Source organism: Ambystoma mexicanum, chromosome 12 (genome assembly GCF_040938575.1).
Source record: "Ambystoma mexicanum isolate Mex_15411 chromosome 12, UKY_AmexF1_1, whole genome shotgun sequence".
Lineage (NCBI taxonomy): Eukaryota > Metazoa > Chordata > Amphibia > Caudata > Ambystomatidae > Ambystoma > Ambystoma mexicanum.
In genome coordinates, this window is record NC_090936.1 from 297,235,850 (window position 1) to 297,252,693 (window position 16,844).

At 47.8% G+C, this 16,844-nt stretch overlaps 1 protein-coding gene across 1 annotated transcript in view; it reads left to right on the forward strand.

The window, feature by feature from the left end:
• The window catches only part of ETNK1 (ethanolamine kinase 1), a 408,601-nt gene that overhangs the window by 247,558 nt on the left and 144,199 nt on the right, over positions 1 to 16,844 (forward strand). The window contains exon 7 of the mRNA XM_069628458.1: positions 13,263 to 13,336. Within this exon, the coding sequence (XP_069484559.1) occupies positions 13,263 to 13,336 (74 nt within the window). The remainder of the gene's footprint in view (positions 1 to 13,262; positions 13,337 to 16,844) is intronic.

The window sequence follows — 16,844 nt, forward strand, 5'->3', positions numbered from 1 at the left end:
CTCCAGCCATCTTCGTTACAAATTGCTCCCCCCCAACCCTCCCGCCTCCGGTCCTCCCCTCTTTCTCACTGGCTAATTCCAGTCCCTCCTCAGCCTCCCACTGTTTGCTCGCTGCTCATGTTTTTGCAATGTCCGCGAGTGTCCCCTCAATCACATTTTAACCTGTCCACTATCCAGAAGATCCCCCTCAACCCGGGAGACTTTAAACCTGGAATCCTCCTCACCCAAACCAGGGAAATACCCCAACAACTTTCCCCTGGAGCAAACAGCCCGGCATCAGTGTGCCTGCTCAGGCTCAGCTGCCTTTCCGGCACCCCTCTGTCTGCGTGGTATGTAGCAGTTGATGCCCTAAAACTGGCATCTGAAGATATAAGTGGGGATGTGCAACAGTCACGTGTAGAGTCGGCTGTCAGGGCAGGGGCCCTGCGTCTGTGTCTCTATTGCGCATGCTCCTTCTTATTTTGCTCCTGGCTGTTGGCAACCACCCCTTAATGTTTCAACTGTCCAAATCATGGCACATTATGTCCTCCTCCTCGGAAGTTCCGGAATCCCCTGTCTGTCCATCCAGGACTGTGCTCTGTGCTTTCGAAAGAATGCCATCTGCCGTTATGTAAAACCTTCCATTTTGCCAGATAAATCTGCGATTAGCGCAGGTTTGCCCTCCGAACTCTCTCCTTTGTTGGACCGAACATTGCTCTTCGTCTCTGCACCAGGGTGGTGTAATTCGATATATCGCCATCTTTGAGGACCCCTTGTGGTGGTCCCTCCTTCTCTGGAAAATGCAAGTATACTTTCCCAGTCCTTATAATTCATGATCTTTGCAATCATTGGTATGGGGGGTTCACAGGAGTGGGGGGTGGGTTCTCCTCGCCAGTGGCCTGTGCGCTCGTTGAAGTGTAAATCCCTGTCATGTGCCAGGGCCCCCCTTCATGAGCATAGTTTCCACATAGGCTGTTGGTTCTCTGCCTTCCACTCTCTCTGGGAGGCCAAGAGCATCTTCTGCACAGTGTTCTAGTATCCTCACTCTGCTCATCAGGTCTTCCACTTGAGTTTGGGTGCCACTGATGCTAGCCGTGTTGTCCTTCACCCGCTGTCCCGCTGCTTCCAAGCGCCTTGCGATTCCCTCGCAGCAGTAGGCCCACATCTACAATGACCGAGTCAATCTTGTTCACCAATGCCGCTTTTTAGTGCGGCAATTGCAGCAAAAATAGGATCCTCCTCCTGTTGGCTCACCTGCGGTGGGGCTTTTTCGTCCTCTGACACCCTGTTAACCTATGCCATCCCCTCACTCCTGACATAGGCCTCCATGACCATCTGCCAGGCCATGCTCTTTCGGTTGTTATCCGATATCTGGTCCCAATTACTCGGCATCAAGCTGACGCAGCTCGCCCCAGGAGTCTAGTGCTTGCGTTGAAACCTCCCCGCGCAGCCTGCAAACGTTGCCTCTCGATTCCAAAAAACAGCCCACTCTTTCTGTTGTGATGTTGGCGCTCTTCTATGCGGAAGGGTCCACACCCCCTATTTCTTTAAGTATTTACAAGTTTTCGCTGTTATACTTTGCAGCTCCTACTATTCCCAGTTCTGCGCTCACCTTGTTATATTTGACCTTGTTCTTCCTGTGCCTTCTACCCAGATTGCTTCCTGTGACACAATTGATTCTGCAGGGCAATAAAAGGCACCAGGTCCAGAGCAATTCTGTGACACAAGGAGGATGAAAGTACACAGACGTGTGGTGTGAGGACTTATGGGCGGCCAGGCAAACCAGTGGTTTTAGGTTTAGTGTTGGTGCTTCTGGCGATTCTCATCCAATCAGTGTGCAGGCATACCAAGTTCAAGCGGGGCTTCAATCATCCCCGAGTGAGTTTGTGGATGCACATGAAACCAGCGCACCATGGATGCTGTCCCAAATATTTCTGTGCACCCCTGGTAATTATGCGGAGCTCTGTGCTGACCTTCACTTCCCATGTAAACCTCTTCCAGTTAGCCTGTGCATATGTCCTTTATCACAGGTGCACACTTACCCAGCTCTTCTGGACGCTGTTGGGCGCTGCAATCCAGGTGCCCAGTTATTAATGATAGGATAATCTGTTGCAAGATTAAAGAGACCCTATTCTCCACATAAGTGGCTCATCATGGGCAACTGTCAGCAATGCCTGTACACGGGTACATTGATAGGAGCACTGCTGTTGTGCGCATACTAGGACATTTCTTCAGTTTGGAAGTGCCGCCCCACATTGTCTTTGTGCGATCGAGAAGGTATTCCAACTTTACCAAGGTTTGCGGAGTGCTCCAACTGTGACTGCCTCCAACGGGCACCAGGCAGAGTCCAGCTCCTCTGCGGGTCTTGACCATCTCTGGCTGCACTCTGCCACATCGCTGCCCAGTCCCCCTTGATACAGGGTCAGTAGCCTGTTGTGGGGAAGGAGACTAGCCCGCTCCGCCTACTCTCCTTCCAGCTGCTCATGTTTCTCCCCCCAGAACCTCTGGTAATTCCACGGGGTCATCAGGCGACACTGTCGGAGGCTCTGATCACCATTTTGTGCTGGGCCCCGTCAGGTCGGCGATCACCGGCGTATCTCTTTTATTTATTTATTTATTTAAATTTGTATAGCGCGCAAGCAGCCCAGGGGCATTGAGGCGCTGTTACTTGCATGAGCTTAGTTACAGACATGGTATAAGTAAGAGGCATAATACAGATAGGAACAAGCAAGGTTATCATTACAGCTTATGCGGTTGGTCAATACAATTTAGGCAGTGGGTCATATGGTTGGTATTATGCAGCTGCGAGGGACCTTATGAGAAGAGGGTGGTTTTCAGTGCTTTGCGGAAGGCTAGGAGGGAGGGCTCACCACGGATGGTGGGAGGTAGGGCATTCCAGAGAGTGGGTGCGAGATAGGGGAAGCTGGATCCACCTGCTCTGGATCTTTTTACTAATGGCACAGAGAGCATGTTGGTGTAGGGTGATCTTGTTGGTCTTGTAGAGGCGACGGAGTGGATTCTTTGTGAGAGGTAATCGGGGGCAGTGAGATGGATGCATTTGTGTGTCAATGTGAGCGCTTTGAAAGTTATTCTTTCCTTTATTGGGAGCCAGTGGGCTAGTTTTCTGGCTTCCGAGATGTGGTCCTCTCTGTGCCCAATGGCATTTGATTAGCTCACTGCAAAGGTAGTCTGCCGACAGTCTGGCATCCACATCTGTCAATGAATCCGTGGTATTTGTAGTTTGGATTGTATCATTAAAAGGATCAGGCAGGAGCTCAAAGAGATAGCTTCTCTACTACATGACCCGTGGCCAGGTTCCGAAGATACCGAACAAAATATCTGGTTATGCCTTCCTTCCAGTTCCAGTAATGTCCACCGTCCTAGCCAAATTTTATGGACTGTACCCTCACTCACAAATGCCTCCATGAGCTCGCACCCCCCGTACATGTCCCAGAGAATCACCAAGCACACCGCCACTAGACTCCTGAGGGTGGGCTATTCCAACATGCTTCTCACACCAAAAACAAGGAAAGCCCGTGCGGGGGGTGTGGGGGGCGAGGGTCCAGTTTTCCTACACTGGCCCCTACCCATTGGAACGCACTCCCTACTCATCTAAGAATGATCGAGTCACACCAAGCATTCCGCAAAGCCGTTAAAACTAAGCTTTTTGTATAAAAGGTAAATATGTGTTCACCTTCCTGTATAACTACCTTACTGCTATCCTTTGTATGCTTGTAACAATGATCATACTTGTACTCTATATCTGTAACTAAGAAGAACTCCTATGAACATTTGAATCAAAAATTCCTACAACCTCTTGTAACAGCGCCTCGATGCCTCAGGGCTGCAAGTGCGCTTAACAAATGCAAATAAATAAATAAACTATGAACCGATTGTGATAGTGCCTTACTAGCCAGTGAAGTTCTAGTTTTTGGCCCTAATTCACCTGCCACGTCTCCCCTCACACCCAGGTTCTCCCCCTCTCCCCCGCCCCCCTCCAGCCAGGCTTCCTAATGCAACAGGGAGAGCAGGTTCTCAATCTATTAACTTGGCTTGGTATTTTGGTCCGTGAAGTTCTAACTCCTGATCACTCGGCTTGTGTTCAGGACATCCTTCAGCAGCCAGGAAGCCCGCCACAAGGTTTAAATGTTGCAGCAAGTAGCTCTGTGTTTAGGCTTGGTTCCTTGCAGGTTGGAGCCTTTACAGATTCTTACTTTTTTCCTTGTTTTTTTTAAAATTTATTTATTTATTTTTTTAAAAGTTTTATTAGTTTTTCAATACCACCAACAATACAAACCAAACACGCAGTGCAATCCACAATCATTACATTAACATCAATTGGTCTTTATTCACTGCCCCCCTGTTCCCACCCCCTTCACGAGCCTGTTTGTCCTTCACACTCAGTATCTGTTATACATGGCAGGGCGTCATTTCCATCAGATCTAACATTGTTCCAAATAGTCCAGATATCAATACCTTCCATGTCATCAGGGTACCCACTTCTTCTTCCCAAGACATGCTACTTGCCTCCTGCCATACCACTGTTTCAACCTCTGACCATTTCTGTAATTCTTTCCACCACACCTCCACCCGTGGCTTATGACACTTTTTCCAACCCATAGCTATCCTTCGCTTTGCAAGCACATACGCCAAGTCTGTTTCCCAACATGCTTCAGTTTTCGTGGCCTAGGAAACCCTCCCAACAAGCAGGCCCAGGCCGTGTGTACGACAAGCGTGACCCCTTTCTCTGCTAGCTTTTGTGCGACTTCTCTCCAGAAACACTCGATCACTGGGCATGACCAAAACTTGTGTGTCATATCAGCGTTCTCCTCATCGCACTTAGGGCACGCCTGTCTCCCAGCATTCCTAAATTTAGATATCCTCAGCGAGGTCATATATGCTCTATGCGTCACGTACAGCTGTATTTGCTGCAGTCTGGCATTCCTAGATACTTTCTTATGGTATCCTAGGGCCCGCTCCCACATCCCATCCTCCATTTGGGCTCCCACCTTTGTTTCCCAGTCCAATCTCAAATGTGTCAATTCCTTTCCAACTTTAGCCATTACCATCTCATACAATTAAGAGATCTCATGCCCCCCTTCAGCTGTGTCATATATCATCCCCATAATGGCGTCCGGTTCTTCCGCCAACACTGTCTCAGGCCACGTTATTCGAATCTTCCGCATCAATCTGAGATACGTAACATACTGGCCCCCATGTAGTCCTGCCTCCTCTCCAAGTCCTTCAAACTCCCTGATAGTGTTAAGGAAAGCGTCTCGTGGGCGCTGAGTACCTGAACTTCCAGTTGATGGTCGTGGTGAAGTAGCCAGGCTGTCCGACTGATGGTTGCTGAATGTGTGACGCGAGGAACCAGCGCAACACCAACCCTGAAATCAAACAAGGTTAGCGGTGTGCCGGCTCCCAACGCCACGGATGCGCACTTCCCTGATTTGCGTGGCGTCGGGACAGTGCAAGCACTGACAGGGAAGGCGGGTCTTGACTGGATGGATCCACGGATAGTAGCAAAAGCAATGCTCCAGTAGTAGCAGTAGTCCGATGGATGAAAATGGCAGGGGAGGAAGCAGGTGGAAGAGGCGGAGAACACAGGAAGGCAGGAGGCAAGAAACCGAACTAACAAGCAAGGGAAAAGGAAGGATCAGGCTCCAGAAGCTGAACAAGGAGAGGAGCAGACAGGCAAAAGGGGGCTGGAAGGATTTGGACCCCTGGGGCAGGACAAGGAACCGGGGGACCAACAGGAACAGGAAGGAACTAACAGGGAAGGACGAGGAGCAAGGACTAGAAGGCTGGACAAGGTGTTACTAAAGAGTAACACGGGCGAGGACGCGATCCGTAAACAAACCGCGTTGAGACGCGGTTTGTTCCAACAAACTGGCCCTTAATATAGGGCAGGCAGCACCCGGGAGGCTTGGAACGCAATCTGCGCCGTCCCCGGGTGCTGACGCGCCCAGAACGAGGCTTGGGAAGCAAGCCTGCAACTTCCCAAGCGCTCTGTGGACTGCGCATGCGCGGAGGGCGAAAGACGGCCCTCCGCGCCTGCGCGAACCATGCAAACGGGAAAACCCAGAAGCGGCATGAGCCGCAAATGACCGAGGGCCCCCCAACCTATATCGGGGGTAGATGCGCCAGGATGGGAAGCGCCGGGACCTGCAGATGCGTCCCGCACCGCGCCCCATACCCCAGGTGAGTGGCATGACACTATGTCCCCTCCCAGAAAGGCCAGGGGACCCAGGTTTCCAAGGGAATCGGAGGTGGAACTCGCGCACCAGACGGGGTGCATGCACATGACTGAAAGGTTCCCAGGTGCGATCACAGGCAGGGTAACCCTTCCAGTCTACCAAGTACTGAAGTACACCCCGTCGTATGCGCGAATCACAGATCTCTTGTACTTCAAATTCAGGCACTCCGCTGACATCAACAGAGGCAGGACGGGAAAAGGATCGCTGGAAAGTGTCAACCACGTAAGACTTCAAAAGGGAGACATGAAAGACGGGATGAACCCGCCAGTCCTGGGGCAATTGTAGGCGATATGCTACAGAGGACAAACGCTTGGTAACCTTGAATGGGCCAAAATAACGGGGAGCCAATTTGGTAGGAAGATTACGCACTGGTAGATTTTTGGAGGACAACCATACTAAATCACCCACATGGAGTATGGGTTCAGGAGTGCGCCGCCTATCAGCTTGTTGTTTCATGCGTTCCTGTGCCTCTGCAAGAGTTCTGCGTGCCAGCGAATGTTGCTTCTGGAGAGTAACAACCAGATGATCAGCAGATGGAACTGCACTGGGTGGTACAGGATGAAAAGGCACCAATTTAGGATGCTGACCAAAAGAACAGAAAAACGGACTAAATCCGGTAGCGGAATGTTTTGTATTGTTATAAGAGGCTTCGGCAAGAACCAGATGTGTTTTCCAATTGGTCTGAGTGGCATTAGCAAAGCACCGAAGGTAGTGTTCCAATGTTTGATTAGTTCTCTCAGTCTGGCCGTTGGTGTGTGGATGATAACCCGAACTCAAGGCTCTGTGAATGCCTAGATGATTGCACAACTGACTCCAGAAAGAGGACAGAAACTGGGATCCACGGTCGGATATGATTTTCTCTGGTAGTCCATGTAACCTATACATTTCTTGGAAGAACGCTAAAGCCATCTGGGACGCTGTGGGTATCCTGGGGAATGGGACAAAATGGGCAGTCTTGGTAAAGCAGTCTACTACCACCATAATGCAGGTATATCCATCAGACGGAGGAAGGTCCACGATGAAATCTGCGGCAATGGTATGCCATGGGTATGGAGGTATCTCTGTGGGATGAAGTAACCCCAATGGCTTTTTTCTTGGAACCTTGGTCTGGGCACACATAGGACAACTCTTGACATACCGCTCGATTTCTTCGGCCCAGCCTGGCCACCAGAATTGCCTGGATATTAGTTCTTGAGTGGCTTTTATGCCACGATGTCCACCCACTCGGGAACCATGGAACCCGTGAAGTACAAGAGTCCGAAGAGAGACAGTGGGTATGTATAATCTGTTCCGATAAAAAAGCAACCCATTGCGTTCGGTGATCTGTGGTCGTTTCAAGAGACTCGACCGAGCTGGATCTATTCGGGTGTCTTGTACTATTGTCTGGAGATGAGGGGTGAGCGTAAGTAGAAAATGCTTCGGAGAGATCAATGGCTTGTTATTACAGTCGCTCTTAACGTCTCCTTCCATGGAACGGGATAAGGCATCTGCCTTCAAGTTCTGAGCACAAGGAATGTAGGTTATGTGGAAGTCATAGTGAGAGAAAAAGAAGGCCCATCGGGCTTGGCGAGAGGTACGGCACTGAAGAGAACGTAAATACTGTAAATTGCGATGGTCGGTACGAACTTCCACCGTATGTCGTCCTCCGAGGAGATGATGCCTCCATTCTTCAAATGCTGCTTTTATGGCTAACAGCTCCTTCTCTATCACGGCATAGTTCCGTTCACTGGGAGTGAGTTTACGGGAGAAATATGCTACAGGATGTTCCATGCCAGATTCGGATTGCTTCTGTAGGAGAACAGCACCAATAGCGAAATCGGAAGCGTCTGCTTCTACGATGTATGGTGTCTCGTCATTGGGATGACACAGAATGGGTGCTGTGCTGAAGGATTTTTTCAAGGTGTCAAAGGCCATGGTAGCCTGCAAATCCCAAAGAAAAGGTACTTTGCTGCTGGTTAATCGAGTTAAAGGAGTCGTAAGCTGTGAGAAATGGGGTATGAACTGTCGATAAAAGTTGGCGAACCCTAAAAATCGTTGCAGAGATTTCAGATCGAGAGGTTGGTTCCATTCCTGAATGGATCGTATCTTAGCGGGATCCATGAAGACGCCTGATCCACTGATTACATAGCCCAAGAACTCCATGCTTCCCTTGTGAAAAGAGCACTTCTCTGCTTTTGCGTACAGTTGATTCTGGGACAACCGTTGAAGGACCTCTCGTACGTGTTCCACGTGTTGTTCTTGGGAAACAGAGAAAACGAGGATATCATCCAGGTATACCCAAACTGAGATGCCAATCAGGTCACTAAATACGTGGTCCATAAAGCGCTGGAAGACCGCCGGGGCATTACATAAACCGAATGGCATTACCCGGTATTCGTAATGCCCGGATGGTGTTTTAAAGGCCGTCTTCCATTCATCGCCTTCCTTTATCCGGATCAGATGATAAGCTCCACGGAGATCTAACTTGGTGAAGACTTTAGCTGTTCGAAGCGATTCCATGATATTCCGGATCAATGGCAGTGGGTATCTGTCTTTTCGCGTAATATCATTCAATTGGCGGTAGTCAATACAAGGACGTAAAGTACCTTCTTTCTTCTTCACAAAGAATAAAGGAAAACCAGCAGGAGATTTCGAAGGTGCTATGTATCCTTTTTTGATGCAGTCATCCAGATATTCCTGTAAGACTTGTTTCTCGTTTAAGGACAAGGCGTAAATCTTCCCATGAGGTATTACCGAACCTGGTATCAAATCAATAGAACAATCGAATGTTCTGTGAGGAGGTAGAGGTATATCCCCAGGCTCGGAAAAGACCATCCTAAAGTCATCGTACACTTGAGGAATGGGCAGCAATGAGCAAAGACCAGGTGGACTATTGCTTCTAGCAAGAGGTGTGGAGATGACGATGTTCTGAGACCTGCCAGGCAAACAACAATTCTGAAGGCAATGAGCGGAAGCAAAAACCAAAGTGCGTGTTTCCCAATCGATGGTGGGATTGTGGCATAGCAGCCACGGTAAACCCAAAACTACTGAATATGATGGTGATTTGATGACGTCCAGGGCGATTCTCTCACCATGTTCCTTAATCTGGACAAATAGACCCATGGTATGTTGACGTATAGGCCCCGAAGATAAAGGAGTCCCATCAATCACCTCCACTGGCAGAACATTCTTCCGGGAAAACAAAGGTATACCATGCCTTGCTGCGAAGTCTTCATCGATGTAATTACCAGAAGCTCCACAGTCCAATAAGCCGAGAACTTTCACCTCTTTGCTTAACCATGTCAATTTGATCTCCAGAACTAATAAAACAGCAGGTTGCATGGGCTGAAGCAAGGAGCAGAGGCCGGAAAGGACTGGAGGCGAAGAGAGACCTGTCGTTGCCTTTCCAATAGACGACAGGTCTTTTAGTTTTCCGACTTCCTTTGAGGGCGTGAAGGGCAGGTACCCAAGTAATGCCCAGCGGCTCCACAGTACAAACATAGTCTTAGAGACCTTCGGCGTTTCCGTTCTGCTTCGGATAACGGACCCCTAACAGCCCCCAACTGCATGGGTTCTGGACCGGATTCCGAAGACCCAGGAATCCCAGTAGACGTGTTTGTGGGTCTGGAAAACAACCTCTCGGTTCGACGTCTCTCTCCTCTTCGTTCTGCTAGTCTGTGATCGATCCGCAAAACTTGTTCCACAAGTTGTTGAAGGGTGTCGGGCTCAGGAATGTGTAATAATTCGTCTTTATATTCTTCTCTCAATCCCCGACGAAACAGAGTCTTTTGGGTTACTTCAGGCCACTGGGAATCGGTGGCCAATTGCCGAAAGCGGCCAATATAAGCTATTATGTCCATGGCTCCCTGCTTGAGGTCCATCAATTGATTCTGTGCCGCGGAGGCCAGATTGGGTGATTGAAAAACCTCTAGAAATGCTTTTTCAAACGCTGCAAAATCGTTGAGAATGGGACTATTGGCAGCCACCAAAGGCGTTGCCCAAGCAAGTGCGTTCCCAGTCAAATTACCCAGAATATACCCGATCTTGGCCTTGTCAGAGTTGAAGTAAGTGGACCTGAAGAGGAAGTGTATCCTACAATGATTACAAAACTCGACCACACGTCTTGAATCACCATCGAATTTGATTGGTGCAGTATGAGCCATTGCACCTTCACCCTGAGGTGTAGTCCCGGTACCTTGTGCCACCAACTGTCTCAGACCAATGTTCTCTTGATGGAGTGCAGTCATCTCGGCTCGAAGGGCCCGCATCTCTTCCCTGAGTTCCTGGGATTCATCCATCTCAAAATCAGAAGGCAGGCGTCTCAATCTGTTAAGGAAAGCGTCTCGTGGGCGCTGAGTACCTGAACTTCCAGTTGATGGTTGTGGTGAAGTAGCCAGGCTGTCCGACTGATGGTTGCTGAATGTGTGACGCGAGGAACCAGCGCAACACCAACCCTGAAATCAAACAAGGTTAGCGGTGTGCCGGCTCCCAACGCCACGGATGCGCACTTCCCTGATTTGCGTGGCGTCGGGACAGTGCAAGCACTGACAGGGAAGGCGGGTCTTGACTGGATGGATCCACGGATAGTAGCAAAAGCAATGCTCCAGTAGTAGCAGTAGTCCGATGGATGAAAATGGCAGGGGAGGAAGCAGGTGGAAGAGGCGGAGAACACAGGAAGGCAGGAGGCAAGAAACCGAACTAACAAGCAAGGGAAAAGGAAGGATCAGGCTCCAGAAGCTGAACAAGGAGAGGAGCAGACAGGCAAAAGGGGGCTGGAAGGATTTGGACCCCTGGGGCAGGACAAGGAACCGGGGGACCAACAGGAACAGGAAGGAACTAACAGGGAAGGACGAGGAGCAAGGACTAGAAGGCTGGACAAGGTGTTACTAAAGAGTAACACGGGCGAGGACGCGATCCGTAAACAAACCGCGTTGAGACGCGGTTTGTTCCAACAAACTGGCCCTTAATATAGGGCAGGCAGCACCCGGGAGGCTTGGAACGCAATCTGCGCCGTCCCCGGGTGCTGACGCGCCCAGAACGAGGCTTGGGAAGCAAGCCTGCAACTTCCCAAGCGCTCTGTGGACTGCGCATGCGCGGAGGGCGAAAGACGGCCCTCCGCGCCTGCGCGAACCATGCAAACGGGAAAACCCAGAAGCGGCATGAGCCGCAAATGACCGAGGTCCCCCCAACCTATATCGGGGGTAGATGCGCCAGAATGGGAAGCGCCGGGACCTGCAGATGCGTCCCGCACCGCGCCCCATACCCCAGGTGAGTGGCATGACAGATAGTCCCCTCCTGCCATATGTCTCCCAACGTTATTAGCCCAACCGACTCCCAATAGGTTCTGATGATCACCCTTAGTTGCTTATCTCCTCCCGCCAAAGCGACCAGAGGTACCTGCGGGGAGCACGGGAGCGGGTCCCCCATCATTATACATGCTCGTCGACACACTTTCCACCCAAGCCTCATCATCCCCGGGCACTCCTTTTTTTCTGACTCAGGCAACCAGATCATTTCTTTCAGGTAAAACAGGGCACAGTCCTGCCCAAACAATCTAAATTCAGGGGTCGCTTCGTCGGAGAGCCATTTGGCCACACATTGTAATTGACTCACCATATAGTAGGCCTCAAAATTAGGTAGCTTGACACCCCCTTTTTCATTACTTTTTTCCTTGTTCATGCTCTAAACCTGTTGTCAAGCACTACCATTGCAGGTTTCTAAGCCTCTCATCTGGTAAAGTTTCTTTCTTGGGATTTTAATGTGGTCCTATCAGCCTTCTCCTAAAAGTTGTGTAGCCCATAGCAATTGCTGAAATTGACTCTGTATCTAGGAAAACAGCTTTCCCGCTATGCCTAACTTTATTTTCCTAACTCTGCTCTGATTCCTAGAGCGTGCTATATTTTCTGGAAGTCAGAAGGACATTGAACTTTAAGCTGTCCAGAATGGAGAAAATACTTGGTTCTCAAGCCTGCAAACCACCTTTTCATTGTGGGTGGTGGTCTTGTCTATCCTGGTACATTCAGAAAAAGGAATCTCCAAAATGTCTTCATGCTCACTCTGTACAAGCTAAGGCTGTATCTGTGTTTTTTTTTGTAGAATTTTGCCCACCAAATTCGTCTATAGGGCAGCTACCTTGCCCTTGACACCCCTCTGTAAACACTAGTCTATCGATGTTCGTTTTTAACAATGCTCAGTTTTGGCAAGCCAGAGCTCTGTTACTTTTTAGATTATCTCTGGAGTTTCAACCTCCTATATAAGAGTAATGCTATTGGAATCTCCCAACATGATGGAGGAAAGGGGGCGGGGTATAGATGTATGCCCAATCTACTCAACATAGCCGCTAATGTCCTAGACCATAAGACCTTTTGCTAGTCAACAACTTATCACTGACCCTACTAAAATTCTGCCATTCTGCTGATCTCTTCGTTCACAGATGGGGAAACTACTGAAGGACTGTCACAGAAGACGGAGCATGCAGAAGGGTTTTGCACTTTGCACTTTGCACATGCTTGCTGTTCCGCAGCATAAATCGTAGAGCATTGCAAATGCAGCATTTGCTTTGGTACCATCCCTGTAGATCGGAGGCTCAATAGTAGGGATGAATGGGGACTATGGACTAGGAGTAAAGTAGTCAGTGTGATAAGTAACCCTTCTAGTCGATGGTCCACATTCTTTTAAAACAGCCTTTCTGTCAATTTTAGCTTGGCTGCTAGGCACAGCCTATGTGCCTAGAATCTAAATGGTAACGGTCTGGCTGGTGAAGCCGGATACAGGGCAGGGCTTTGAGCTGACTCCATGCATGTGCTCTTATTTATCTTTCTTTAAAAGGGATTTTTACATGGCAATTTGTTCTGATCCTCGCCACATTGAACAGATATCCCAAAGAATAGAGGAAAGGAGACTACAGAGTCCGAGGTGAGTGACTTTTCGATCTTTCTTTTCTCTGCTTGGTGCACAACCTTATTTGGTATTATGTTGAGAAATTATGTATCTTCTTTGTGATAAGATCACCAACCTGATTTGTTATGTTTTCTTTTTTATCAACAGGCTTCTCATTTCTTTTGGGGAATGTGGGCTTTGATTCAAGCTAAATATTCCACCATTGACTTTGACTTCCTGGGGTAAGAAATGTTTAAGCTTTTCATTTTATAACTCTTGATTGATTTTCCTAAAGTAAGACAGAAGAAGTGGAAGTTATCTGCTTAACGGGGCTCTTCCAACCATTTCTTTTAAAAAGGGCCATTCTGGAAAGCTTGCAGTTTGGTTGTGGATCATGCAGAATGCTAAAATTATATCTTTTGACATGATTCAGCAGTTAAGATCTGAACCCGTGAAAATCTATATTGTGCACAGTATTTTCTGACAACTAACTACAACATATACAAATATTTTAGAGGTTATCCTTTTAACTGCCATGGGTTCGCCTGCCCCCCCCTCCCCCCCCAATGCCAAGGCCTTTTTTGGTGATTTTGGTTTTTCGCCATTCAATGCCTTCGAACGTTTTCTGTTTCATTAACCCCTTAAGTACCAAGGATGAGGTATCTCGTCCTTGGCAACAGGGAGGTAATCCCAAGGACGAGATACCTCGCTCTGGGCACTTAAGGGGCTAAAACAATGTTGCTAGCTTTCAGAAGAACACCACATTGCTGTGTGATCAGGCTGGGAGAAGCACACACAATCCCTTTTGTTGATGGCTAACAACAACAAAAAAAACATATATATTGCACAACACTTAGTGTTTAAACCTGCAGAGGGATTGAAAAACAAGAAGAAGATACAGACCAATCCATACTTTTCATGATGGTATAAGGATTGATCAACTGTAGCATCATAGGGAAATGTGCTGCAAAATATACTTTAAATCACTCAGTGATCTGGTCAATCTCGCAAGAAGGTGGAGCAGTGCTGGGTGCTTTCCGAACATCGGATAAGTGGACCAGTACCACAACTCCTTCACACGAACTGCAAATGACGTAAAGACTACGGTGAATGGCCCTGGAAGCTCCGTGTGTTCTAATGGCGGACAAAATTCTATACAAATACCTGGTCCCCGGGGTCTAGCTGTGGCACCGGTAAGTTCAATTAATCTGTTGGCGGCGCTTCAGCTGTCTCTTCTGTTCTAGGAGCAATCTGGTGAGACAAAAGCTTCATACTTTTTGTTAACTCCCTCAGATACCCCTGAAACTCCTCCCCTAAAACTTCTGCTGCCCTGCGAGTATCTAATGATGTAGATGTAAGAGACGTGTGTATTCTTCTCCCCATCACTATCACGTGCGGGGACAAGTAGTGATCTTTTACTGGGCTACGTTCTCAGGCTAAACAAAACCAGAGGCAGACAGTGCTCCCAGTTCCTCCCTAACATTGTGCATATTTTAGACACTTTTCTCTTCAACAGTCAGTTCAGTTTTTCAACAAACCTGTTTGCTTGAGGGTGATATATTGAGTACAGTTTGTGCCATATACCTAATAGTGATACAATCTCCTTAAACAATTGGTTAAAAAAGTAAGTTCCGTTATCAGATTTTAGGACCTCACATATCCCCCAGCGAGGAAAACCCTTGCTTAGCAGGAATGTTGCGGCTGATTTTTGCATCAGGTTGTTCTCAAGGACCAGCCTCATTTCAACTGGAAAACAGACGCACAACAACAATAAGGTAACAGTAAAACAGTAATTACTGCATCTCTTAAGCGTGTCCACATAGTCAATGTGGAGTTCCTGGAAGGGTCCAGTTGGATGGCACAATGTGCTGCGCAACATCCTGAGTCTGGCCAGTGCTGTAAGGATGACATGTTGTGGAATTTGCCATGAACACATTGACATATTCTTGTGGGTTGGTGATAAACCAGTCCTCCTGGATATTTGCAGCAATGTGCTGTTTTCGAAACATGTGCTGGGTAATGCAGTTGCCAAAAGCAATAATAAGCAACTCCTGTGGCATTACTACTTTACCTGTAACGTTTTGTCTCCATACCAAATCAGTCGGTGACTGGGAGCACCCTACCCTCTCTTTTCTCTTCTTAGGGCACCTGTCCTTGTAGCTCAATTTGCGTGAGCGGTACTGCAGTGTATAGAATTGCTCGCTGTAACTGTTGGTTTGCTACCTCAGTGACATCTTGTCCCTTAAGTATGCCAGCTTTTTTGGCAGCTGTATCTTCTGCACCATTGCTTAGTGAAACGGGGTCTGTATTTTGGGTGCGGGCGGCGCATTTAACCACATATACTAGTGTTGGGCAGGACAAGGCATGACTCATTCTCTCCAATAAGGCTGCATGCTGTATGGTGTGTGCCATTTGACCTTCGAAGTCCTCTCCTTTTCTATTTGGACAACCCTGAAATGTACAGTGGTGGTCACATATGCAGATTCAGAATATATTGTCACTAGGCATCCTTGGATACCTATTTGTTTTCTTTATTTTTAAGTTTTATTGCTTTCATGCAAACATACCAGAGAGCAAAAAGAAACATTTAACAGAACTTCCTACAATTACAGAAATTAAAACGGGCATCAAAAACATATCATATATACCAGTCAAAGTAACAGTCGCCTCCCAAAATGGTAAAATGGGCAAAAGCAAGCGACCATTCCCTTAGGTCAACATTTAATCTCTTAAAATGAACTCAACAAATGTAATTGCCACCAATACCACACCGACCCTTTACCCAAACAGCACCAACTCCCACCATTTACCGCTGATATTATTTTGCCCAAATGCTCTCCTAAATAGTGTTCTGAGTTCTGTTAAAGCAATACTTGTTGCCAAGTGGGATAATGATTCAACTTGGCCCTTTTCCTCACAATATGGACAATAGGCGTTTTCCTCCTGTATGTGGTGCCATTTTAATTGAACTTCTTTCGTAGGCAAGATGCTCAAGCAACAGCTCACGAGGAGGTCTCTATCATGGGCCGATAAACCTCTGGAGGTATATCGGGAGATCATTCAAATCTTTCTGCTCTTTCCACATCCCACTGCTGAAAAGATCCCTCTTTTGATTCCCCACAAGGACCTCAACCTCGGTATTATGTTAGTTTAAGACACTCTTTTTTCACTTTCCATTCTTGAATGATCTTTTCACCCTGCTCCTGAGATCTTAATATCGCAAAGCGGAGCACCCCATCCAACATTGTACATTTCTGATAGAGCGATATCGGTTTCCATAATACTACAGACGCCATAGATTGAATGCAAAGTTCATGTCATATTGCTACTGCCGGAACACTTTGCGCCAAAAGTAACTCTCCATTAATGCACTTCCCATGTGAGGTTTAATATAGCTACGGTGCCATATGTTAATATTTGAACCACCTTTTGTTTGTAGAAGGTGATTACCAGTGTCAGCGAGAAACGCCCATATTGCTTTTGAATGGCAGCCCCCTTGGTGGTTATTTTCAATTTGTCCCTCAGGAATGTTTAGTGGCCTTTTTTTTTGTTCAAGTTTTTATTTATCACAGTTCCCAAGTTAACAATTGTTTCAAGTGTCCAGGGGTTGCTCTTCCACCTTCCCCCGAAAGGCCTCACTGCGTTTCATATGAGCTGACAACCTAACCAATACATTGGATTTCTTAACATTTATTTTCATACCGTTCTCCTCCAGATATTTGTTAAACGCCTCTATACGGCGGTGGAGGC